The sequence below is a fragment of the Apus apus genome, chromosome 6, assembly GCF_020740795.1.
Source record: "Apus apus isolate bApuApu2 chromosome 6, bApuApu2.pri.cur, whole genome shotgun sequence".
Taxonomy (NCBI): Eukaryota; Metazoa; Chordata; class Aves; order Apodiformes; family Apodidae; genus Apus; species Apus apus.
This window is the reverse complement of record NC_067287.1, coordinates 25,878,422-25,905,361: the sequence shown is the minus strand read 5'-3', so window position 1 is coordinate 25,905,361 and position 26,940 is coordinate 25,878,422. Positions and strand designations below refer to the sequence as shown.

At 38.2% G+C, this 26,940-nt stretch overlaps 2 protein-coding genes across 7 annotated transcripts in view; one reads left to right on the top strand and one right to left on the bottom strand.

The window, feature by feature from the left end:
* Positions 1 to 6,773, top strand: LOC127386273 (alpha-aspartyl dipeptidase-like). The gene is made up of 8 exons (XM_051623073.1): positions 1 to 101; positions 183 to 271; positions 1,212 to 1,286; positions 1,858 to 1,937; positions 3,286 to 3,459; positions 4,904 to 4,963; positions 5,790 to 5,872; positions 6,365 to 6,773. The coding sequence occupies exons 1-8, from the start codon at positions 1 to 3 to the stop codon at positions 6,441 to 6,443; spliced, it is 741 nt and encodes a 246-aa protein (XP_051479033.1). The 3' UTR covers positions 6,444 to 6,773.
* Positions 6,762 to 26,940, bottom strand: part of NBEAL1 (neurobeachin like 1) — an 86,459-nt gene continuing 66,280 nt past the window's right edge. For 3 of the 6 annotated variants that reach the window (XM_051623042.1, XM_051623045.1, XM_051623046.1), the window contains 14 exons: positions 26,580 to 26,720; positions 26,353 to 26,483; positions 25,861 to 25,970; positions 25,180 to 25,297; positions 24,390 to 24,487; positions 23,951 to 24,067; positions 23,376 to 23,465; positions 22,116 to 22,225; positions 21,548 to 21,720; positions 20,982 to 21,076; positions 18,902 to 19,018; positions 18,065 to 18,226; positions 16,820 to 16,968; positions 15,019 to 16,127 (listed from right to left, as the gene is read on the bottom strand). In XM_051623042.1, coding sequence (XP_051479002.1) covers positions 15,854 to 16,127; positions 16,820 to 16,968; positions 18,065 to 18,226; positions 18,902 to 19,018; positions 20,982 to 21,076; positions 21,548 to 21,720; positions 22,116 to 22,225; positions 23,376 to 23,465; positions 23,951 to 24,067; positions 24,390 to 24,487; positions 25,180 to 25,297; positions 25,861 to 25,970; positions 26,353 to 26,483; positions 26,580 to 26,720 — 1,885 coding nt within the window. In that variant the 3' untranslated portion in view covers positions 15,019 to 15,853. Of the gene's footprint in view, positions 13,433 to 15,018; positions 16,128 to 16,819; positions 16,969 to 18,064; positions 18,227 to 18,901; positions 19,059 to 20,981; positions 21,077 to 21,547; positions 21,721 to 22,115; positions 22,226 to 23,375; positions 23,466 to 23,950; positions 24,068 to 24,389; positions 24,488 to 25,179; positions 25,298 to 25,860; positions 25,971 to 26,352; positions 26,484 to 26,579; positions 26,721 to 26,940 lie in introns of those variants that run through there. The other 3 variants (XM_051623043.1, XM_051623047.1, XR_007889847.1) reach the window with 2 other exon arrangements.

The window sequence follows — 26,940 nt, the reverse complement described above, 5'->3', positions numbered from 1 at the left end:
ATGGGGAGCCCCCGGCGGCTGCTGCTGGTTTCCAACTCCACCCTGCACGGAGGGGGATACCTGAGCCACTGCCAGCAGCACATCCAGAGCTTCCTCGGGGAGTAAGCGCTGCCCAGGGGCTGCGGGAGCCTGCCCAGGCCGCCTCCGCCTCGCTCAGCGCGCTCTCCCCTCTCTTCTCCCAGGAAGGTGAAGCGGGTGCTGTTCGTTCCCTACGCCCTGCACGACCGAGATGCCTACGCCCGGACCGTCAGGGAGAAGTTTGAAAGCTTGGGTAAGGCTGGGCTGCCCCGGAGGCCGAGTCCTTGGGGCAGCTGCCGCGGGAAGGGCAGGACCGCCGCGCCGCGGGGCGGCCGGGGCAGCGGCGGGACGGGCGGGGTGATGCTGCAGGCAGCGGCGGAAAGAGCGTCGGGAGCCCTGCTGCACGCTGCGGAGTCACGGTCAGCAGCGGGAGTGAGAGCAGGAGGGAGCTGTTTGCTAACTTCTACCAGGAGCAGATGCTTTAGAGGCCTCCAGAAGAAATCTTGTTGCAACACTTATAACCACTTCAGGGAGGAAGTTCTTATTCCTGAATACTAAGTGGCATCTTTTATCCTCCTCAATCACATGGGGAAACCTTTCTTCCTATACATCTTAAACCTCTGCTCAAGCCATGCAACTACTGGTGTTAAGCAAAGACCATTCCTAGAATGTGCTTCAACCAGCCAGATATTTCCATGACAAACAGCACCCAAACTTTGCTTTGAGCAAAGATCTTTCCAGAGCAACCTACAGCAATACCTCCACCCGTTTTCTATCACTGTTCAAGATAACTTTGGACCTGTTACCATAGTAATAATCAGTACTCACTTCCCTGGGAAGCACACTTTTTTCCTCGTCTTTGCAGAAAAATTGCTGCTATCCAATGTCTCGTTCTTCTGCCTCTCCTGGCACTTCCTGTACTCGGGGAACTTCAGCAAGGCAGATCTGTCAAAGCCAGTAATTTTAACCATTACAAAAAATACTCAGATCAGATATTTGTACTAGTAGCGCTAGACTAATGATGGCAACATCCTGCTGTGACTCACAACCAAGCTGAAGATGCACAGCTTTTGTCCCCTCTCTGGTTGTCCAGTGAGGCATTTGTCTCAGAGGGAAGGGCAGGGGGGGAGGGAAATGAACATATCACATTCTTCCTCCAAACTGAAGTAGCAAAGCTTACCTTTTCATTTAAGGTTATGAGCTGGACAGCATTCATGAATCTTGTGATCCAGTGGAAGCTGTAAGGAAATCTGAAGCAATATTTATTGGTAAGTTTTGCTTTTTGCTCCCTGATGAGGGTCTATATAAAGCATTGGATTAGTCCTGCTGAGAGCTGGCACTGTAGAGAAAACAATGAAAATGTTTGGCCTAGCAATTATTAGAAACTACAGAAAACAGTACTTTAAATTGGAACAGTAAGGCCCTAAATGTAGTGGTGGGGAGGGAAGTAGTAGAGATTTACTGATGGAACTTAATGTCCAAATTATTAATCTGAACAGTACTTCAGTGTTAAAAACATGATAATCACAGCTGTGATTACACTTTATCAAGTCTAAGATTCAGGGCTATTGTGCTCAAACTGAGCATAGGGCTAATACCATGCTTCTGGGTATCAGAAGCTGTCAAACAGCTAGTATCAGTGTTACAAGAAGGACTTGGGGCATGAGCCCATGGTCTGCCCAATGACTGTTCTTTCAAAGCTTCTGGTTTTACTGCTGCTTAGAGCATGATACTACTCTGAATACAACACAGAAATCATTCAGCCTGCCAAGTTTGTAAAGGCTTCAATTAAAACTGGTGGTGAATGCATGGTAAATAAGCTGGACTCTCATTCTGCAGGAGGTGGGAACACATTCCGTCTCCTGAAAGCTCTCTACGACAAGTGTCTGATACAGGAGATCAGGAAAAGAGTTCTTGAGGTAAAAACTACAGGACTCCAGCCAAGTCTGAATGGCAGGATCTCAAGCATAAGCTTTTGTTTGGACAAACTCAAGTTGATTCTACTATTCATTTTTAATATCCTTCAAATATCGAGCCATCTCATGCAACCCAGGGAACTGAAATCTGTGACCAATCTGTGTCGTTAGTAATGTAAGCCTGAAAAGTCTAGGGTAAACAATCTGTCTTTCCAGGGCAGTTTCCCAGATATAGGACTGCAAGACCTTGACATGTACAATGTCACTTAGTACCTCAGAAGTAAGTCCCTCAACTTAAAATACCAATGAAGAGCAGTGCAGGATTTAATCAACATCCAGAAGCTCTGTTTTGCAGCTTGAGATGTCTCCCTCTTGTCTTGTTAATAGATACAGATCTGTTCCAAATCACAGGTTGTCTGCTAATAAAACAAAAAGAGCTGGATCCATACATGCCTTTTAGACAGTGTCCTGTTGATGCTGAAAATGGTGTGATTACCTTGGATACCTCTTTGACCTGGAATTGAGACATATGAGTGCCATGGAGCCCTCCCAGTCAGCAGCCCCATTCTGGCTGGTGAATCTTGTAAGGCACAAAGATATGCCATCCAAGGAGAACAACAGAAGAAGCAAGGTGTTTCCCTAGCAATGTGGAATTGCAAATGCCTTCAGGCAGATTTATGCAAGCACAGTATGTTTGAAAAGGCCAACTGCTGAGAAGAGGGCTTAGCTAGGCTGTCTTAAAGTACAGAAAATCAATGCCTGGCCAGAAAAGCCAGAAAATTTTCAAGTACCAGTGAAGTTTACACAGGTATTTGGTCATATTAGCACCAGTCCTCTCAAGATAGCTTATTTTTACAAATTGTTCAGCATTATCCATATTCTTGCATGTTTGCATGGAATACTTCCACATACTGTGTCATACATAGCACTTATACTTAAAACTAGTGCTGAAGTGGTTGGTCATGGAACTGGTTAGCTGATAGTGCAGCAACATTGTACTCAGCTTCAGATGGTCTGATCTCCTGAGAAGCTAGTTCAGATTATTTTCTGTAACTGAAACCTAGACAAATCTCTTTTAATAGTGAAGTCCAACACATGCCCTGACAACCTTGTAAGTTCTCCCATGTGATGGGGTCACAGAGCTGTGAGTACAAGACATTCAACAGCTCATTCTCCAACAGACATGTCAAAAACAGAATTCTTGGTCTGATTTTCACCTGAAAAGTTAGCAGTGAGATGAACTAGAAAGACTAGGTCTGATCTGATTGCTGAGTCTCTGAGATTGATAGATGCTATAAAATACAGTTCCTGTTTGTGATACTGCATACTAATAATTGCTTTTGTCTTTCAGGATGGGATTCCTTACATGGGGTCCAGCGCAGGAACTAATGTTGCTACCATCAGCATCAATACTACCAATGACATGCCAATTGTTTATCCACCTTCACTGCAAGCCTTAGGTTTAGTTCCTTTTAATATTAACCCCCACTACCAGGACCCAGATGTTAAAAGCACTCACATGGGTGTAAGTAAAGCATGCCAGAGCTAGCACAGTAACGGGGGTGCAGAGGTGTAACAACAGTGTGCATTTGTGAGGCCTTACAAAGCTATAGAATGTCTAACAGCTGCTCCCTACAGCAGCTGGAAATGCCAGTGAGGCAGTAACATTTTACTCCTTCCCAAAGCTTTTCTTTGAGTGGGAAGAGTAGCTGGCAACATATTACTGAAGTGGAATAAAGTGTTTTTCACAAACAGAAGCTCTGCAATGTCTGAAATATTGTTGCTTCATACCTGGCACGGAAGTCAAAGGAAGGCAGGGAAGAGCAAGACAAACTTGAAATATGAAGGTGCAATGCACTGTGTTTTTGGAAAGTCGTGCCGTAGTCTGTCTTGCCTGCTGCTTGAGAAGATCTAATTTAAACGTATTTCAAGAGGCTTAAATATCTGAAAGAACCATCACAACAGGGAGATCTTGAGATTGCATGCAAACCTGTAGTGTAAGAAAACAGCTAGGCACTAGTGTCCACGCAGGGAGCACACCCTGTAATATCCACTACTACTAAGCAAGAACATGTACTTGTATAGCTGAAGGAAAAAAACCTCACCATCCAGAACAACATTTCCAATGTTTGGAAGAGCTCGTTCTTGAATAATCTGTCAGGAGATAATTCCTCAGGGAAGAGTTTCTGTCGTGTATCTTTTAATAGCCCAAATACTTTCATCCTTGTAATTGAAACTTCTTCATGGTTAAAGGAAGTATTCATAATTAGGGGATACTGAAGAGATGGACGGTCAGGGTGTGCTTCTAAAATTTAGATGAAGTCATTAGATAGAAGACAGTCATTTCCCTGTAAATAACTTTTGCTGTTTCTCCAAGCCTGGAAGCTCTGTGTCCTTGCTGTGTTCCTATGTTTCTGTACCAACAAATCCTTCTGGTTTGATTTCTTTTAACTACTGTTGCTCAGTCCCTCCAGAAGCATGGCAGAGCTGTTCACAGAAGGAAATTCTTCAGTGTAATTCCTACTTGAGGACAAACAAGCAGATACTTAATCAGTAGAAATTCATGGTTCATTACTCTTTCATGAAGGTGGCATCTCAGGCATTTGCTTCCAACACCTTCTTCAGTGGTCTTGTTGTGAGGGTGAGCATATAGAGCATATAGAAAAAAAGTTTGATAAATTGAGTGGAAGTTAATTGAGTGGAAGTTTTAAGGCTTTTCAGGATTGGGATTGTGCGAGTTCTGCTTGATCAACCTACAGAAATTTCTGCTAGCAATGAAGAGTAAAATACATATCTATTTAAGTCAATCCTGCCACTTCCTTCAATACATTAGTCTAATGAAAGCATTCTGCTTGAGGGGAACTGCCTGCTTTGTTTAATGTTATGAAATTGCTCAGTGTCATGCTACTTGGATAGCTCCAAGTCCTGCCTTACTATCTAGGCAGCTAAATCTTCACTCCTTATTGCAGGAGACAAGAGAGGAAAGAATTAATCAATACCATGAAGAACCAAACACTCCTCCAGTTCTGGTGAGTAGCAGTTGCCCGTCAGGAGGCTCCTGGTTGTAGAATGGTAAACATTTTAAATGCATTCTTGCTACCTTTCAGTGCAGATTCCCCTACCTGACAAGCCTTACAGAACTGTGGCACAGAAGGCTAGTTATATTCTCGCCAAAAGCTTCTACCTTGATTTTTGTTCACTTGCAGAACATGGGTTAGAACAAACGAAATGCATTCTGCCTATTAGATGCTTCAAGTTCTGTTGCCAAAACTGTATTTTAGGCAGCTCTGACCTTTCCAGTCACTGGCCACCAGTCATACGTTGTATGTTGGGGTGGTGTGCATGCAGATGGCAAGATACCTCCCTTAACTGTTTTTGTAGTTATTCCTAACGTCCTAAAATTTTAATCTCTGTAGTTTCTGAATTATCTTATTCAGTAGCATGTTTGTAATTACAGTATGTCTGGCTGGGGAAGTAGGACCTCTGGGTTTCCCTTCCCTGTGCTTGAGCTTGGAATATAAAGTTTGTGCTCTAACAAACCAAGATGGCTCCTGCTTCATCCAAACTTGATCCAAGAGCAGTGGTAGCAGAAGTAATTGTGGAAAAAACATCATTTTCCTTTTCTCTTTAACAGTTTCTCCTTCTTTAAAAGGAAAAATAAAATAAACAAGAGAACCAGGTTCTAAAACAAGATAACTCACCTAATTTTGTCTTGGCATCTTTGTTAGAAATAGGTGAGCAAGGTAGTCTTGCTTGTAGTCATGGTGAGCTGCTCTAAGACTGGCCTGCTTGGGACAAGCATTCTAGCCTTTAAAATAGCTTGAAAATAATGTTTAATGTTTCCACCTACATTAGGGCTTGCGGGAAGGTACGATGCTGCTAGTGGAAGGAGACAAAGCCACTTTGCAAGGAGTGACAGGAGCACGTCTGTTTTTGAGGTAAATGCTTCATTTGAATTTAAATTTATATCCTCCTTCAGACAGAAAGAGAGACTTCTATTAGACTCCTGGCACACGCTGCCTGTCCCCCAACCTCAGAAGTTACTTAATTCCTTACTTCCATTTCTCTTCACGTAAAACACGAGCATTGCTTTACACTCCAAAGGAGCAGGCAGTATGACAGCACTCAGAGGATGCCTAACTTACCCAGTAAGTGCCATGGCATTACATCCATTCGATGCTTGTGTTTCCAAACTGTAGTTACTGTTCACAGTTAGGCCCTAATGCATTGAACTCTATGGACACTCATGTCTTTAGTCATATGAACATTACTAAGAAATCTAATACCTATGTTCCATGATGCAGGCAAGAAAGGGAGTCAAAACTCATCTTGTTATGAATAAGGTTTCCTTGTTCTATCCCTGGTAACAGATGGAAGCACAGTAGTCCTAGTTCCTGTTGAAGCTCACAGCATGGTTGTCTTGTTTACAGGGGTAAGAAACCAACTGAACACGAGCCTGGAACAGATTTCAGTTTCCTCCTGATTGACAGAAATCTCCAGAATCTGTAGCCTTGCATACAGCGCACTTTTCCCCATCTAAATTCATGTATTGGAAATCTCTCTTTCCCAGCAAAATGACAACTTTTACTGCAGTACTTGAGTAATCATAGGTATTCTTCATCTGAAAGGGCCTGTGTATTCATGTATCCACTTTGATTCCTTCCCCACCAAAAAAAAAAATAAAAAAAATTCCTTTAACACAAATAAGACCAGATACCAAGTCAACAGTTCCTGCTGCCTGGCTTTACCTGCTAAATGAAAGAATTGTTAGTTTAGTGTACTCTCACCCTATTAGTTTAATTTTTGTGCTATGAATAAAGGAAGAACTTATGCATTCAATTACTTTTATTTGTTTTAGACTCATGTTAAATATATACAATGCTAATTATGTACAAAAGTGTGCATGTTAAAAATTGTCAGGTTACAAACTTGCAAATCCTAGAAAAGTGCAAAATTTTAAAACATCTTCAACCATGCTGTACAGAAAAAAATCCATCATTAGCCAATATACACAGTCTTAAAACATACTGATCAAAACAAAATAAGACATACAGTATACTCTTAAAGCACCCAGAAGGGAAAGATATTGCACAGAAGAATGAGAGCAAGTTAATTACAGTGCCTGAAGGCTCATTTTTGAAAATAGATATTCCAACACTCCTCAGACCTAAAATTAATTCTTCAAAAAGGCATTTTTTGGCATTTAAAAATCCATTTGTAATCAGATAATTGCACAATCTTTAAGAATTATGGGAAAATATGGTTAACTGTTGCTGTAAGGCCTTTGTTTCCACTCCTTCGTTAGCTTTAATAAAAATTAATCAAGCCAACTGAGCCCACAAAAACAAATTCACAGCTTCCATCAAAACACTGGCCAACAGGAGGTAAGTCTTACAAGCAGCATTTATCTAATCTTATAATAAGCTGCTCCTGCATAGTGAAGGGTTGAATCAGAACACACATTACAAGTTTTTCCTTTATTTTTTCCACCCCCCTCACGGCTTTAAGCAACAGCTCAGAGCCATGTATGACTAAAGCAGTACTGTCAGGTGCAAAGTTTATTTTTAAAAGTTACTTCAAGGCAAAAAATATGGCTCCCTCAAGAGGAAAATCCTGACTAGATAGGAAGCTAAATAAACAAGTGGCCTCTCAGTTCAGCTCAATCTCAAAACACCTTAGCAGTTGTAAATCATAACCTATGCTGAAAATCATGCTTCTGGGACAGAAGTTGTGTTAAGAAATTGTGTCTGTGCTGAGTATAATCACAGAACTAAGCTCTGGAAATACTTGCCAATTTCCCAAGTCCAGTAAATGAAAACCAAAAGAAAACAACTGGAGGAATTATCTCCTGAGGAAAAGCAGTGAAACACCTATTTTATCTGGGCCATTTGGGTAAATGGTAACTAAAAGAAAAACACAACAGTTTTCTTCCACAGATGCACAGAAAAAAGGTGAATTAAAACTAAACAAAGGGTACCTTTTCCTCACATATGGGGTATTCCAGACTGCAGTCAGATGAATAGCACTCAACTCAAACTGTGCAAAGCTTGCTATGCTGCCACTCAGAAGCATTTCTGCATTCAGGCACCTGATGACTTTAATAGAGAATAAGGAGACATTTAACTTAGTTTTTACCTACATCAGCTTTTCAGAAAACCCTTTCTTCCTTTAAATTGTGTACTAAGAAGTGTGGTTAGTAATAATAAGGAGAATTTGGCTCCTTGGGATGGAAGGAAAGTATCTCCCAAATATTTCAGTTCAGCCTAACACTGATGTATACAATGAACCCACATGCACATGACTGCACAAGAACTACTACTCTTCCCAGAAGGAGACTACTAACAAGTGTTTACAGTTGAAACCAACAGCTTTTAAACAAAAAAGCATTAAAAGCCCATTGTAGAAAGCACTGAAGCACATGCTTGAATTTCCAGTCAAGTAAATATAACCTATGTAGTGCTTTCATCTAATAGTATTTATTAGATCAGGCCTTAAGTTCACATTATATATGTATTTATATGTGCTTTTTTAATTTTTCTTTGAAAGGAAAAAAATATATCAATATTCACAGCACTTAGCCTGAGGATCTAGCCTAGCCAACAAGGTGCCTTTAACAGTGGAAGAGAGGAGTGCCAAAGGTGACAACATAGAACAAGTATTTGCAAAACTCTCAGGATAGGAGTGGAAGAAGGCTGACATCTCCTCTACTATTCTCCCTAGCTCTAAAGCTCCCTACCATATCATAATCCATACAGATATACATTGTTAACTAAATACACATACAGAGTAAAAGCTTTGTGAAGCATTTGGTTGCTGTATGTATATTTTCTAATTATTTTGTTAACTGAGACTGAGAAAGATTTGCAGAGGAAACAGGGAGGAGGGAGACACGGTCGAGGGAAGCAAGGTATACAGCTCCCATTGACTAAGGCAAGACTTAAAAGACCTACCTATTCATTTGTGCATTACTGATAGAACTAAATGTATCATTCCTGCAGGGCTATTTTAAACAGACTAATGTAGGACTGTTACCAGTCCCATACAGAATTTTTACAGTGCAGAAACTGAGTTCTTTGCTCTTCATGTAAAGGATGCAGAAATACAACTTTCAAGAGGATCCCAACTAACTAGAACATTTAAAACCTGTAAAGACTTTGATAAACCTGTTTTGTGATAATATTAATAATCCAAGGTATACCAGGGGGAAAAAGCAGCTTGTTTACATCAGTAAACAGATTTTGCAGATTAGCAAAACAGTTGTAATGTGGATGGGTGGGCGTTATTGTTTGTTGTGGTTTGGTTTTGTTGTTTGTTTTTTTTTCTTTTTAAATCAAACAGGCTTCCCAAAACCTGATTTTCACCATGTGTATTATCCATTAGGAGAAGTGCAGTTAAAAACTGGTATTATTATTTTGTGCTGCTGGTGGTAATGTACATGGATGTAAGGAGACTTGGTTTCTAGACATCCTATAAGCAAGATAACAAGTATATTGATATAGAATAATTTGCCTGAGTCAGATGCCAAGTTGAACAGCAAACATTTCACTTTCTGACAGCTCATATAGTACAAAAACTGCATAGACTAGATGAGATCCTTCACTACAGATAAAAATACAATTAAAAACACTATCAAGAATTACAGTGAATTGATAAAGAGAAATTTCACAAACGTTTTACTTGAAATAAAGGAGAGATGTCTTCTAAATATCATCCTTTGGTATACAAGTTCAAAACTGTCCTAGGGAGAAGTTACTCAGTACTACTAACTACTTGATCTCATTTATATATAGGTATGAAAAGAGAGTCAGTTTTCAGTTTCTTTAATATATATATATATATTTACAGTCTTACTTATTTAATCCGCTTCAAAGGTAAGCATATCTTGAGCTTTAATAAATAACATTAGGGTTGTTCCAAAAATTAAATGTGAGAAGATACTATGAAGAAGACCTTGACAAATGTAGTGTTATCTCATAACTTTGCTTTTTACACTTAAGTAAATCTTAGTTCAAAAACAAAGAATAATCTTTATTTCACCAGTACTACATGAAAAACAAAATGTGATCCTAAGCTTTACTGACTTGAAGAGATCAAAGAATTATGAAAGTCAGGTCACTAAGTCACAGTGGACTGCATAACAGACTGCAATTCAACCAACCTAAACAGCTGATCAGAAAAATTATTTTCTACTTTTTAAAAGACTTACACAAATAAGTTAAAACCAAAAGAAACAACGTACCAGCTAATGCTCACACCACCTATATCTTTAATTTAAAGACTGGATAAAGACAAAGTGCAGACCTTCAAACCTCTTTCCAGAGGGCCTTTGTCAAGAACACTAAGTGTGTGATGGTGTATGTTGCCATTCTGCATAAAGTAGCTCAGAGCTCACCCGTCCCTCTCCTCATTCTGCTGCTGCTGCTTTGTGCAGATCACAAACTAGCCTCAAGTTTGAGAGCCCAAGAACTGTCCACATTTAAACCTTTTCCAGATATTTGTGAAGATCACCTAATGCTTAGGATGCACTGAAATGATGTTATTCAAATGTTAAAAGTTCTTCACCATAAACTCTTTCATCCTCAATTATTCCAACTATATTATATTTTACTTAAATGACACAGTGTATTCAGTATTAATACTGAAGTACTAAATCCATTAATTCAACTGTTATACAAACATAACTTACCCGCAGTAGGACAAAGCCAGGCTTTTTTCAGTGATGTCCAGTGATAGGACAAGGGGCAGTGGGTGCAAACTGGAACACAGGACGTTCCACATAAACATCAGAAAAAACTTCTGTACTGTGAAGTAACAGAGCACTGGAACAGGCTGCCCAGAGAGGCTGTGGAGTCTCCTTTGCTGGAGACATTCAAAACCCGCCTGGACACATTCCTGTGTAATGTGCTCTAGGTGATCCTGCTCTGGCAGGGGGGTTGGACTAGATGATCTTTCGAGGTCCCTTCCAACCCATAAGATTCTGTGATTTCCAAACCCTTACACGAACCTCTCTCTATGCTTTCACCAAACACTAGAGAATACCTATCTCCTCATTTTTTTCACTTGATTCTGGTAGCCCAAAACAATTTCCTGCCCTGTTCCTCTACAAGTAAACACTTAACCTCACATATGCATTTTAACAGAACTTACATGCATACTTATAAAAATCAACTTAATGCCCCAAATTAGTTTTTTCAGCTTCCCATAACAGAAAAATCTCACATTCTGAGCTGAAATTCTTCAAAACTATTCTCAAAAGAGCTCCCTTGAAATCCTCTCTTCTTGAAATCCTATTGGACAAATGTACTTTACACATTCTCATATACACACTTAATACTTTCAGAGTACCCTTTGTATTCTTACTGGATAGGTAATTGATTAAAATAGTGTTTTTCACTTCCTTATAGCTTGTTTGAAAATATGGGATGTGGTTTTTAGACACACAGAGCCTAAAAAAAACCCACACCACTTTTGTAAATGTAATGCTCTCTTGGCAAGTGACTCCGGGAAATAATTATTATTTTTTGCCTAGCTTTCCAGATGGTCCAGGCTGTCACAGTGATTAGTTAGAATATTGCAGCTATGCATAGACCCACTTGTTCGCTAGTCAATTTATTATTTAATTTACAGAAGAAAAAGCAATGCAACTTTCTTTACACACCACACTAAGCAGTCATTAAGAGGGATTTTTTTTTTTTTCCAGTAAAGAAATAGATGTGGAGAAGCAGTTTTAATATATTAACAGACCTTGTAAAGAGTATCCTTTTGTGGGGTAAACTGGTATTACTATTTCTACAAAGTTAATAAATATTGTGCTAAAAGTTAATGAAAGGAGATTGTACATTATGGAGTTCCTCAGGTAGTTCAACAGCTCCCCAACCACAGGGAATATCTGATAACATTTATAGGAGATGACACACATTCATTTCCATAAAAAAATAAAAATTAAAAAAAAGTCATGGTAGAGGGAAGAAAGGGGTAGCCAAAAGAGAACACACTAGCTAGCAATCACTTGTAGCTCTGCCATATATCTGTACTCCTCTTACCCCATGGTATTTTCTTGTAATAGACATACATACATGTATATACATATATATACACAAACATACACACATATATACACACATGCACATGTACCTTCACCATCTATCCAAAAATTAATATTCTTCCCTCAGTACCAGGCTTTTCTAACAGAATGGGGTTTATCATTTAAATCATTAACATTACAGAAATGTCAGAGCGACAGGAGAAAACACACCCTTCTATCATCACATATCACTAAACCAAAAAAATCCACTAGTGGCTTCTCCAAAATATAGCATATGTTCCATAATTGTTTTGCTGGATACAGTGCATGTAAAGATCTGATATTTGCTTATCCTAGGTCTTGAACACATCTTGAAAACTGATACAGTATCTGTTTCCCTGCTTGTTTTTTACAGAACAACAGAAAAATGGCTAACAGCTGGTTTGGTGAACACCAAGCCAAGAAACAAACAGATGCTATTTAATTAAATTGTGCCGCAGTGCTGTTTAAATTATTTTTGCACTGGAAATGCATCTTTTGTTTGTTGGAGTTGCCATACCAATGAAGCAGACTGATCTTTAACCAATATAGATACCGATTCTTCCTCTTCTTTGAGAGATTAAATATATTAGGGGATTTCTTGGTGTCTTAGACTACTTAACAACATAAATAATTTTCAGCAGCAAGTATTTCCTACCTCCTTCAGCTCCTTCACCACCTTCAACTCCTTTGAAGTTATTCATGTCTGTACTTTAAACAATTTCTGATAATCAAGTAGTGCAACACAGATGTTCCTTGCAGAACAACCTAAAACTGGAGCTACACAAAAGATGACAGCAACAGCCATTTACAGGAAAAAATTGCAACAAATTGTTTGTCAGGCTAAAACACATATTGAAAAGGTCATAACTGTCAGCTATCCCAAATTTGAATCTGACCATTGCAACTGCCAGTATTTTAATTTACTACTGGGGAATTCCAATGCTGTCAAAACAAAGCAAAGTATCCTCTTCGTGATCAAGGAGCATCTGGCCCTGTAAAGCTTTAAATCAAATGCTACTTAAATTCAATTAGCAAGCTGGGATTTGGGGGTTTTTGGGTCTGGTTTGGTTTTTTTTCCTTCCATTTTTTTCAGAAAGACAGTTTTAGCAGCTATTTAGAGAGGGATTCTGCTCTCACCAAGTCAACACAGTTAAGGAAAAAGATGCAAGCAAGCAAACTTGCATAAATATGTATAATTATTACTATACCTCTACCATAAGTTCATCTTCAACAGACTTAAGAATCAAGCCCCTGAAAGCTGAGATATACATTTAAAGTGACCAAAAGATTAAACATTTCTGGAATCCATGAGAGAAGGTAGAAGCAGCAATCACTTGGAATCTTGAGTGTTATATTCAGTCTCTCCTGATGAGATCTGGCTGAGCCGTTTGCTTGATCCCCACAGCTTGCGGGAAAGCTGACCTGAGCGCATCTGTTTAAAAGTAATTCAGAGAAACAAAAGGAAGGGGAAGGGATAAGGTGGATAAATTAAAAAGGAATTCAGACACTGATTCTGGTGAAATGCAGACACTACAATGTACCACATAAACAAAATTACACCAACAGAAATTACTTTAAAATAAACAAAAGTTACACTTAGGGATGATTCTTGGGACTGACAAAAAACAACAGCCAAAACACTCACAGTCTTCTCTGATTTTCAACAATTTAAGGGATATTACCAAGTAATGCATACTTAACTCACTGCAAATTGCTTAGAAACAGTGTCTAGATTGCTATTTGGATAGGAAAGAAAAAAGATGTGAATGTCAAGCAAGAGTGAATCAAATTAGAAGAAAGGACATTTTATTTGAGATATTTCTAACAGAAATTGGTAGAAGTGAAAAAGAAAACAGAATGCAGAATGGCAGATTCTGTGATGGCAGAATGAAGGAAAGAGAGAAAGGTTATTTCCCAGTGTAAAATTTATACAGTCTTCCAAAGACTCTGGATAAAGTTCTCATAGTAAAATTTAAGCCAGAAATATTTCATACTGAATATTCTGTAAGTAGAGAGAGAATAATCCAGCATCTGCTAGGTCTGCAATCTGACACCAATTTGTAAGAAACTGTTTTCATTTACTCCTTAAGTACAAGGTTTATGATTGGCCAGTAGTGATCAGCTTAGCAGCTGATTAGGTTATGAAATTCCTTGGAGTTTAATAAACAAGATGCATGCCTTAACAGCACAAGTTTGAGAACAGTTCCCAGCAGTTAGTACTTCAAATTAAGCATGCTTAAGAACTGTATCATCACAGCAACAGTGTTCTAGACAAGGCACAGTGCTGACAGGGATTAACACTAATAAGTAATAATCCCCCAGACTTCTGCAATATCCCAAACAGCTAAGTAATTGTTAAAAACACAAAAACTTTTATTATACTTCACTTCATACTGGATGCTATCAGTGCAGAAACACTAAAGGCCAATCTTAACAGCAAGCAGCATTTCACTTTAGGAACAATAAGGAAGGCCAGTCTCTCCTTTTATCTGAAGGATCAGTATCACAACCAAAAGCCAGAATTACAACACTGTCTTCTGTATAAGGATAAAATTCCAATAATGAATATATTCCTTCCAAACTACAAATAAATCAATCAACAAATAAATATGCCACATACACACACTTTTCAAATATATTGGTTGATGCCATTATAGAAAACTAGAGAATCTGGGACATAATGTTGTTCCTTATATGTTTATGGGGCATTTTCGTTTGTGTTTTTTTTTTAAATTATTTACATGGATAATTAAGCTTGCAGATCATCTGATTGATAAACAAAATTCTGAAAAAAGTCATTGGAAAGCCTCTAAAATGAATCCAGTCTTTGAAACAACACTTTCAGCATGGTTAGAAAAATAAATGTGATTAAGAACTGAAAAAAACAAACAAACAAACAAACCCTTCAGTCCAATGAGACACAAATTTCAGCCTACAAAAGATATTTTCTATGGAATATGAAGCTTAGAAATTACAGTTACGATAAAACTGTTGTTACAAACATATGTTTAACCACATCATAAGCAGCTCTTTGTCAATTCTACAGTAGGAAAAAGCTGTCCAACTCGAAGTCAGAGGAAACCTCCCCTCCTGATCCACTGCAAGCAAAATCAGACTGCCGGTGTGTGAAACCCATTTCAAATATTAAACTTCTAACTAAAACATTTTGAAGTACTGGAAAATAAATTTGCTCTGTTTTCACAACTGAAATACAAAATTAAATTAAGACACACTTTTGTGGTATGTACTAAAGGTCATGCAAAATTGGTAATCACATTTTCAAATAAATACACTGTTGCACAACAGAGATCGGCTTCGAAAGAAACGCACATTTAAGCCAACTCAAGTACTTTGGAAGTCACGACAAGAAGTGCTTAAAGCAAAACCTGTGTTTTGCACAAGAAAAATTGGGAATAGCTATTTGACAGATGGATGCTCTGTATCTGATATTGCATATGCAGTACCAACAAATTTATATTCACCATATGGAGCACAGAGCATACTGGGAACCTACACAAGTGGTTCTTTATGCATTGCAATTAGAGACTCTTAAGACAAAGTAGTAGTACTTTTTCTGCCAACGTCAGTCAATGCATGTTAAAAGATACCTGACAGAAACCATAAAAAAAATAAAGTAGTTTGCTCTCTTTCGTTTCCAATTTTCTTCTGGAAAATTACTTCATCAAGAAGTGGCTGACAACACTATTGTGTTCACAAAAGATTAGCTACTATGACTTTGCTTATTCAGATGCAATTGATAAAGTCTGGAAGTTAGTCCAGCTGCGCTTCTCATCCGCAAACCCTAGATACCTTTGATTCTTAATGAGAAATTCCAGTGGAGTAGACTCGAAAGTTATTTCTTTCCCACTGAGAACTGAAACTTGCTCTTAAATTTACCCTGCCATAGAGGAGACCTCTTGCTCAACTGGAAAGCAGAAATAAGTGAACTTCCCACTGTTTGGTAGAAAAAGTTCTTGATGGTGGGTTTTACCTCTGCTGGCTTGCCAACACCAACGATAATCAACTTGCCATCCTCCAAGCCAACAAGGATGTGGCTATACTCTTTGGTGACAGAAATGCAATGAATAGGGAGTCGCATGGCTAAGGGGGAGATGCTCAGACTCAAGCTGAAAAGAAGAAAAATCACAGAGAAAGCACATCATTTATTTGCTTGCATATACTGCAAAGAGTCACATTGCAGTGGAAATTGCTATCCACAGGATGAACTACAAAACACAGTTTCTCAGGGATCCAGTTTGCAATTTCAATTATTGTAAACTCCTCAGGAACGATTTCATCATACCCCAGAATAGAGCTCCAATAACAAGAAAGACTTGGATGGGCAAAAGTCAGTCAAGTAAGACATTTTCACTGAAGAACAGTAACATTAGTCCTACAACTGCCTAAGTGACAAAGATGACTCCCATTCTGAGAAGCAATGAAGCTCTACAGACCATAGCACTAAGCAGAGTTTAAAATTCAGTGCAGAACTATACGAGTCTTGATCCTGCAGTTGCTGTGCTCCCAGTGACTATTCAGACATTGGGACAATCACAGCTTGCAAATGTCAGACACAGCTCTTCCTAAATTTTGTCAGTTCTAGGTGTATAATTGAGATAGGTGCTTGAGAAGAAAGGAGTCTGGTACAGCCTCTTATTTTTCTTTCCTCCCTTAGTTCTCCCCCAAGAGTTTTTTTTAGGGAAGACAGAAAAAAGCAAGGGCTACCACCTACCACACCAAAGCCCATGTTACATAGCCACTTCTCAATAAACCTTTATATTTGCATCTCAGTAATACACTACTGATGGTGGTACATTACCTGTAGAGATCCCGTATGGAAAGAAATCCCTGTAAGCTTCCCATCACGATATAGTCACCAGTCACACACATATCTGACACTTCCTCCTTCAGAGTCTCAGAACCCAGATACTTTCCGTTGACAGAATAGAGATGCAAAGCGTTCTTATCCTAAACAGATCAAAACCAAATCAGTCACAGAGGACTGGATTAAGAGTGTATTATTTGTCTCTGTAGCTCACTAACAGCAGCTAAATTGGCAATAACCCACAGATAATATCGCTGAGAACAAGTTTCCTTGTTGAATGATGTAAGACTGCCAAGTCTACATGCAATGTGTATCGATACCAGGTGCTCTATAGAAAATTTTGAAGTGATTCCTTGTTAACTCTTGATGTAACATCATAGCATCTTACTTATCCATCTAATCAACTCCAAATTTTCTGGAAACATTCATGGATTTAATGGACAGGTCACTATTTTATAAGGGTTATAATATTTTATAAGGGTTTCTGTTAAAGAAGAAGAAAGGAAGAGAGCACTTCTCAGCTCTGCTGCCACCCTCAATTGAAAAGGAGAAGAAAACAGGTATATTTCCACAGAGCTAGATCTGGAAGCATCTTCTGGACAAGGTAATAAATTCTTCACAGAGTAAAGACACCACCATGTTAAGTTCTTCTGGCTTGACAATACTTTGGTGTCTTCTCTCTCCATTTCCCCAGTGCAGCTAGCATGCCTACTTCCAATAAATTTGTTTTCCAAGAAATTCCCCATGCTCACAAAAATCATAACATCTCTACCCTTATTAAAGCAACTACACAGCTGCTCATCAGACAGAATAAGCTACACGGTGGACATTATAGCCATCTCTCCAATCCAAAACTAAGAAACATCAGTGTAGTCACTAGGCATCTTGCATCTAGAACTTACTACTCCTCCCCATATAAGCCTCTGTTTCTGTGCACAATAGAACTTGTTGCCCCTGGTTTTCCATTTCAAAGTAGCTCACCCAGGAAGATCAATTAGCACATGCTCGGGCATCTTGTTTGCAGGTGTTTGTAGATTTTCATGAAACTTACAGGAGCAGAGAGTATGCCTGTGATTTATCTTTTAATGAAATTTCACTCACACTTGCTAGCAAAATAAAAAAAACATGGAAACAGACACAGTATGCTCAAAAAGCCTCATTACTTTAGGAAATAAGGATAATGTTAGATACATTATTAAAGTCATCAGTAAAACAAACAGAGGTATTCCATTAACGTACCTTAAGAGTAGTTTTTCCTTCTATGCTGGTGTGGACAACTATATGGCCTTCCCAGGACACCGCCAGATTGGGAACAGTCAGCAGGAGGGAACTCTCACAAGGTGGTCGCAAAGTCCTCACGTACTGACCTTTCCGAATAGTGCGGACAATAACAGTCCCGTCCTGCAGTGACCAAATTTAGGTAAGTCTTTACTCTGCCAGTAAGTTACTACAACACACAGAAAGAGTATTTAAATACAAAGTGAATATTTTTAATACACTTCAATCCTTAAAGAGAGATCAACACTCCTAAGCATTAGGAACCCTATACAAAGAAGTCTTCCCCTCCAGGCCTTTTACTATAAGCATATGAAAAAAATAAATCCAAAGAGAGCAAGAGGAGAAGGACAGACAGCAAATCAGCTATTTCACAGGTAACTTTTATGAGCAGGCATTACACACAGTACAGAGTGAGAGTTCAGCAGCATGTCAGTGTAGTACAGTAAAGTAGAGTTTGAGTAATCTGCACAGAATCTTCAAAGTTAAATAAGTAGGGAAGAAACTGTCACAGAATTATTTCTATGAGAAGCTTAAGATCTCCAAATAAGTCCACACAAATTAAAGCTCATCTGTGCAGAATAACACAATACGGTATCTGAGGCCTGTGTTGTGCAGAGCAGTTTGAGACAGCCCGATTTAAGCAGACAGCAAGGGAGATATACCTTCTTGATGCACAAGGCTGAAGAAATACACTGTGAAATAGCCCCATTTTTTTGTATTATTCTGTATCAACTTCAAATGTGCTCTATGGTTTAAGTAAAGAAGAGGTAAAGAAGGGAAAAGTAAGAGGATGCTTACTCTGGATCCTGACACTGCCATGTCCAGCTCAGTGCTGATGCCAACACTCGAAACTTCATCAGTATGCCCATAAAGGATCTGTACTGGCTTAGGTGCCAGGCCTACAGGCATTCCTCCCTGAGAGTAACAAAAAGTGCAATGACACATTCTCTTGCAGCTGAAGGACAAACAAAAAATAAATTTCTGGTATCTTCCGTATCAGTTGTGTGAGATGTATATTTGACACATGCCAAAACCAAAGGCATAACTCACCAATTCCAATTTAAATTTATTGCCTTTTATGTCAGCAGCCCTATTTACTGAAATCACAAGAATGAATGAACACACAGTTACTGTATGGATGGGAAAGACAGATACTTAGCTGACTTGTTTCTATGTCTTCAGCTGCTGAGGTGTGCAAGGCCTATAGTGAGCAGTCCTAACAGGAGTTTTTCCACCTACCATCCATTCACTTTTCCTTCACTTGTGCATCTGGGTTAGTTCAGTTCTTACATTTCACCCTGAAATTAACCACTATCTTCACAGACAAAATTAAAGAAGCTGAAAGCTATTTTGCTTAAAATTACAGCATCTGTGTTCCATTTCCTAAGGAAAAGTAGGGAAATAATCCTTCTTTGTGACTACCAGTAGTATGACACGCAAAGGAAATCTTGTAATAATGGTCATTAAAAATGGTAACTTTTCAACATGACAGCTGGGTGTCAAAATTATTTAGTACTTTTGTTCCAGTGAGTGTACTGTTGGGATATACAGATTTACTCTCAACCAGTTCTAAGGCAAGACCTGTCCTTAGAGAGAAGGTAGTGTATACAGTTCTACAGAGGGCTCAGCTCCTTATCATCATATCTATGACAGAAATTTTACTGTCAACCAAGCCCTGAATGCCTGAAGTAAGCAAGAATGCAGAACTGTCAAAATACAGAGCTGGGAAAGAGGGTGACAAGGCAGAGCAGACATTCAGAACAGAAGTGACAGCATGCAGTCTGTGGCTGCCACTTCATAAAGACCAAGATAAAACTCTCACAGGAAGAACTTAGAATACATGCATCATCATTTATATATCCATTACATTAAAAAATACATTTAAAATCTTAAGAAAAAAAAATTCTAAACAAAGATAATCTCCACATAAAGACTTATTTAACTCACACTAAAAAGACAAACTACAACAATTCCAACAGTTATCCTCCCTTGAGACCAAAAAATACTGTTGTGAGCACTTAAGGTCTCACCTTTTTCATCATGCACCACTGGTACAAAGCATTTTTTGAAAGAATTATAAAGACACCATAAAGACAGCTTCCACAAAAACACATGCACTACAGTGATTTTATGTGCTGACTCTAGTTCAATGATAAGAACAAGGTGGCCTGACCAAATGTACTGTTAGTAACATGACAGCTCCACCCTGCAGTTAATCCTTCTTGTTTATCTGTAACTCAGCAATCAGAAATGAAGGTTTAAAAAGCATAAAAATGGAAATGGCCTCACATTTTGAGTGTACATACACACACGTATCACACAACCACTTTCAATATGAGAAAGCACAAGACCAACATTGAAGAATTCTAAAACACCAGTGCAAATCCAGGTAACAGATTAGTGTTGCCTTTGCTAAATCCTAGTGTAGTCATCAGTACTTCCCACAGATGAAAGGCAATGCTAAAATGCAACTACTGGAGAGAACAGCAGCCTAGAAATTTAAAAATCCTCAACTATAAACATGGTTCTGACTAATTTCAGGAGTCTCAAACAGCATGCCTCTCCTCCCATCTGTACAATGGGGGATAGTATTTGCCTATCCTGAAAACAATCTATGAAATCTTTAACCATGCCTCTAAAATACTGTACTTCAGCTATATTGTAACTAATGTGTATCGTGAATATTTCAAACACAGAAGACAAAGGAAGTACCAAAATTACTAAAACAATCTATTTTAGTGGACATTCTTCCCTGCAAACCTAAAAGAAAGTCAATAAACCATCACAGCCAAACAGAGAAGCACAGAAAAGCATTCAAAAACTGCTTCTTCAATAACCTAACCTTCAGTAACCGTCAATAACTGCCTAAATAACTTACCTGCTGAACTATTTGCCATATCATACAGGTAGTATCTCTGGAGCCTGAAATTAAATGAATTCCACAGTAGTCTATTGCCAAGCAGGTCACAATATCTAGGAAATGAAACAGGAAGTTACCACAGACATTTAAGACTAATTTCCTATAGAGTGACAGTGTGCATGCAATATGTAAACAAGGTATCCAGACTTGCAGTTAACATGAAATGTAAACAAGGTATCCAGATTTGCAGTTAACATGAAATGTTCCACTGTGATAAGGGCTGTATTAACCAATGAAGTTATTGTACAGCCAGGTGTACCAACCTGACTTCAACAGCTTTGCTACCTAAAAACAGCAGTAAAGACTTATTTTGAAACTACATTAATCAATCACTACAATAACAAAAAAGCCATGCTCAAGTATTTACATATAAATCATGGCTGAAGCATTGTTCTGTTCTTACTCTGCCATTCCCTTATTATGTTAATCTGCCCAAAAGCACTGGCTATAATTCCTTCCAAAAAGACCAAACATCAACGTACAATACAAAAACTTTTCATTTCACAACATAAAGAGTTACTAACCCATGTGCCTGATGTGCTGTCCAATCAGCTTGCCTTTTGTAAGAGATGTCACTCTGATGCTGTTGTCCCAGTGTCCCCCACTAAAGAGCAATTTTGCGTCATGGGACACTGCAAACAACTTAGAGGTGATCTCCAGTCCTGGTGCAAAAGGACCACTCATGTTGCGCTGTGTTCTGTAGGCAAATGATGAGCAGTTAAGAGTAACCTTAGTTCAAATCAATGTATTTTGCACTTCCTATATTCTTAAAAAATAGTATGAAATTCCATCTATAGAAGAAGCTTAATAATAATAATAATAATAATAATAATAATAATAATAATAATAATAATAATAATACAAAAAAATTAGAAGTAGCTCTAAGAATGAAGAGCTTTGAAATGCCAATGACATAACTCTTTACTAATACGATATTACATACTAGAGGTAACATTATGGAATACCAGAAGATGCATTCTTAGGTGAAAACTCAAGACAATTAAAACAGTACAATCCACTGACTGTTGAACAACTGCTGTATTTTATTAAATTAGATTCATTCATCTGCACCTCTCCTCATCACTTGCTTACTTGGGATTTGTCACTGTGGTATCTCTGATGAATGTAAAATAGTTGGAGATATTTCTATCATAAGGCAGCCAACCATGAGTTCCAATAATGTAGTTCAGACTCGCTGTCACCTAAAAAAGTTTGATAGATAGAAAAACTGGTGAAACCCAGAGGCTTATTTTCTGCTTGCCTTTAATGGCAATAGAGCTTAAATAAAATCCAGCATAGCCTTCTTGAGAATTTGCCACAATGAAAGAAGCACACACCCCCTCCTACTACAAATTAAACACAAAAAAACCCTAAAAAAACTCCAGCTTGGAGGAGTTAATCCACATGTGGTACATGCTACCAACTTAGAATTGTTTATGTTTCAGATAGGTCAGAGAAGCTGAAGGGAGGCCGGAAGGGGCAGGGAGGAGAAGAATAATCAAAAAACCCCACCAACCAAACCCTCCCAAACATTTCATTACAGTTCAGTCATTTAGTTTAAGCTGTTTCTTCCCTTTGAAACAGTAATCATTCTTAGTTAACATAGTAACAAAAGAAGTTTTAAAAAATTGTACAATTCTATATCTGAGAAAGTAAGAAATCAAATAATTCAAGGTTATTTTCATCAGATATTTAGAAAAAACACAATGAAAATTGTAGACATTACAAATTACATACACACCACATTAAGCCAGGACAAGAAGTTTGACCTACAAAAAAGAAATACTGGAAAAGAACATTCTTTCCTGCAAAACATAGGTATTATTGCACAGGGAGGCAGTATGCAGACCATACGTAGGTGTGCAAATACAAAAAGACTCCTCCTTTTCATCATTTGGCCAACTGCCACAGTACCAGCACCTGCATTAGCCAGCGCAGAAGTTAATTTTAGGAACAGCACAGGCGTTTGCAGTGTCTATATGCCACATACACTGTAGTCTAATATATGGGTGAGGAAGTAATGATGAACATTATGATGCCATTAATGTATCAATCCTGCCATTTTAAAGTCGGGACGCGTTGCATTAGGAAGTTGATTGCTACCATGGAAGTGGATGAAGTGAGCAAATTACAACACACATCACTTCAGCTTACACTCATGACTCATCAGATCTTAAATGCTATTGAACAGATTAGTCTGGCTTCTCTTCAGAAGGCAAATATTTAACTCATTATAGGTTAAAGGAACACATTTGAACAGGAACAGTCAAGAAGCATTTCTCTACAAGCTGTATGAAAAAAATACACTTGACTGTCTGCAGTCTAATTATAGTATTGACACATGCAACTCACCAAGATCTCTGGGCTTCCCTGAGAAATAAAGGAACGTGACTGATTCCTGGGGACAACAGCTTTGACAATGGGCACACCATCACTGATTCCCTAAAAGAAAGGAGATGGTTTTGGTCTAGTTATATCAAAAAGCAAAGAACAAATCTAGAAACTGTAAAGAGCAAGACCCAAAGCCTCTGGAATTCCTGTACAGTACTATAAGGCATTGGTACACACATACTCAGTTCAGGCAGGTATGCTTTGTCACCAACACCCTGGCTCTCTTCTCAATCAGTAAGTTTAGCTATCAAGTTCAGTGAGTCCTCAGATACCACCAGTTATGTTCTTAGCTATCTTGGTGTGGTAGCTAAGTTAATACTCAAACTGCACCCATACAAGCAGCCAGCAGATACAAATGGATGGCATACAACTTCTGTGAAGCTAAACAAAGACAGCTCATTTTATACACGTTGCATTTTAAGATATTTTCTTTAAACAGGAAGCACGTTTATTTTCCTCTAGGTTAGCAGCTTTCGTTTCACATACAGAAGAAGTCTCAAGATCATATTTTAAACGATGTCAAGAAACACATCTACCTCTATGAAGAAGGACTTCAGTTCAGTGAGGTGTTGGAAGAGATTCAGAGTAGCAGTATCACTTTTAGTTAGTCTTTGCACTACCTCTTCTGCTGACAGCCTTTGTGGATGGGGCTCCTAAGAGACAATATTTGAAGAAATATCAAATTAGACAAATTGATAAATTTGTTCAAGTAGAATTTTATAGGCAATCAATGGGAAAACAGACTCTTCAGCATATAATTTCCCTTGTTAAAATAAATTAATTTCTTCTGAAAATGGTATGCTAAGTTTCAATTGGTGTTAACTTCAAAAATGGTAATGGGGCAAAGACTTAACATTCCTAAGATTACAAACTATCCTCTCATAAAACATTACCTTTTCATTTTTTTACAAGTCCTTTGTAATGCAGTTGCATTTAACCACAAAGGTCTGACTGAGAAGGAACAAAGAGAATTACCTTTAACAGCTGACAGGGAGTTTGCCCAAAATTGTTTATCATCCCTTCTAAAGCTTTCCTTTCTTTCTCATCCGTTAAAGCATCCAAATCCACAGCCCCTGGATCACAACCAGGACAATCAAGGGTAGAAAAAAAGCAAAACACAATCCAAACAAGTTACTGAGAGCTAATACAGTGAACAAATGTTACAAAATTTAATTGAAATGCAGCATTATCACCCTTTATCTTATAAAAGCCTCCAAGCAATGCCTCCATATAAAATAGGATCTGAAAACTCCACTAAATTTAACATCTATCTGTAAGTGCAAGAATTGCAGGCTTTTTTCTTACCAAATCAAAGTAATATACTTCATGCATGCAACAAGCTCTACACAAAAGCCACCAAAATTCAGCTTTGGAATTAAAAGGCTAACATTTGTCTTTAATTTTTGTTTTTAAGCAACTTGTCTTGACCCCTAAACCACAAGTAACATCTCCCTACAAATACTTTTAAGCAAGCAAATGAGAAACCAGAAAAAACTCCCATGGACTTTCAGAAACAAAATACAAGCAACTGGAACAGCCCCCATTTTTTTAAAAAAGCTTTATTGTAACACTTTGCAACTTCTGATAAAAGCATCAAATATACTCACTGATCCATGATAAATTACAAATTATGCTGCCATATTTCATCTACAAGTCTGTTGCTTTACCTTATGCCACTGTATGGCATGCTCACAAATCAAGTGTTTTCTAATACTGAAAACCCAGAAGTCTGATGCCAATGATAATAGAGCATACTGCCTTGTACCTTCGTAAGTGCAGTAATAGAACACATTGAGTGCCTCCACTGCAGCTGGTCCCCTTTGCTTGTAGCCAAAAATCAAATCTATCCATTCATGAAGATGTGCAGAAACATAGTCAGATTCCTAGAAGGAAAAAATGCTCTGGTAAGAGTAAGAGAACACTACTCCCTTCTTGAAGTATTTACTATTTTCTGTGAAAAGAGATAACTCCTAAACTAAGAGTTTACCACTGTATAGGGCAGAAACACAAGAACAGCCATTTGTGTTAAGGGCAGTAACTGCCAGATAAGAGGAAAAATTAACAGAGCGAAGCAGCACAGCTAGACTACTGAAATGCAACTATGCAAGGGTAGGTAAGTTGCTAGTTCCCTAGTACCAAACAGAATAATCTTTAAAAAGCAAGGGAAGCCTTATCACCTAAAGTCACATAATCCTGCATTTTAGCTCCTAGGGCAGCAAACTCCCAATTTATTAGTATCTTTGGGCTCTTCCCTTTTTTCTTTTGAGCATTTTGTCAACTTGCACACTGCTTTTAACTTGAAGTTCTAATGGTACTTGTAATGTCAAATGCGACCACAACTCTGGTTTGAATTTTACACTCAAGTCACAATGACAATATGTAGTTGTACTGTCTTTATCATTACTTCACTACTACACAAACTACTACTACACAAACATCAGCTTACCAGTGCCTTCCTATGCTTAAAAATGAAGTCTTCTGGTGAGTTGGCCCATTTGGGTAGAACAACATCATTTACCACCTCTTTGGATATTTGAAGTTGACCTAAATTAAAACCTAGTGAATAATATGGAGAATTTTAAGAGTTAGTAAAAATATTTAAAATATCTTGATTTCTCAAGAAAAATTAGAAACCACTCTTTTCTCAGTAAAAGGGAAGGATATTGAAAGAATCTTAATGCAGATCTCCAATAACCATACCAGTGACATAGGAAGCTATGTTCTGCTCTGAATGTTTAAAATGTGACAATTGTCCAAAGCACCTAAATTATTTGGAAGCTGAAGTCCCAACCTAAAAGTAGCATTAAAGTAATTTCTACAAGCACGCTATAAAGTTTAAGTGTTCCACAGCATTTACAAACGGTAGTAACAATTCTCTTCTTAAGAACATAAGAACAGTTTTCTATGAGAAAATGAGTTTTCTGAGCAGCCAGTTTACCATTTTGATTCTCCAGGAACTCTGGAAAGTAGAAAAACTCTGGGATTAGTTCCTTGACATCATTGGGGTTGTCCATGAGCGCCTGCCAGGTAGCAGGAATGGAGTGGAACTGCCTGTCAGCACAGTCAAATCTGTGGATCAGAAAACTCAAATTAGACTTTGATCATTCCCTTAGTAAAATGATATAGAAGAAAAAGAAAGGTGCTGCTTATTTTTTCACAGCATACCTGCCACTTTGAAGTTGAATGTGAAGTGTTGTGAAAGGTTCTACCCGAATGAGGTAATGCATGACACCAGCAGCATTTGAGTAATGTGTCCCATAGTGAAACTTGTCAATCATCCCAAGAGGATCCTCAAAATTATCGTATCTAAACAAAATAAATTTTTATAAATACAGCTGAGAACTACAGCTGATTTACATGTGGATTATACTTATGAGAGGCAAGGATACAAAAGAAACGATTACAGCAGTCTGTAAAAGAAATTGAGTTCTGGTAAACATGAGGATTCCAATTCTGACTTACAAAGTTCCTAAGCAGAAGACAGATGAAAAATAGAAACGTACACCAGATGAAGCCTTTGTATACT

Bases quoted from the DNA above. Each gene is read 5' to 3' on its own strand.
- LOC127386273 (XM_051623073.1), top strand. From the start codon at position 1: ATGGGGAGCCCCCGGCGGCTGCTGCTGGTTTCCAACTCCACCCTGCAC. The intron at 1,287-1,857 runs GTAAGTTTTGCT...CTCATTCTGCAG, and splicing joins ATCTGAAGCAATATTTATTG to GAGGTGGGAACACATTCCGT. The intron at 5,873-6,364 runs GTAAATGCTTCA...TCTTGTTTACAG, and splicing joins GGAGCACGTCTGTTTTTGAG to GGGTAAGAAACCAACTGAAC.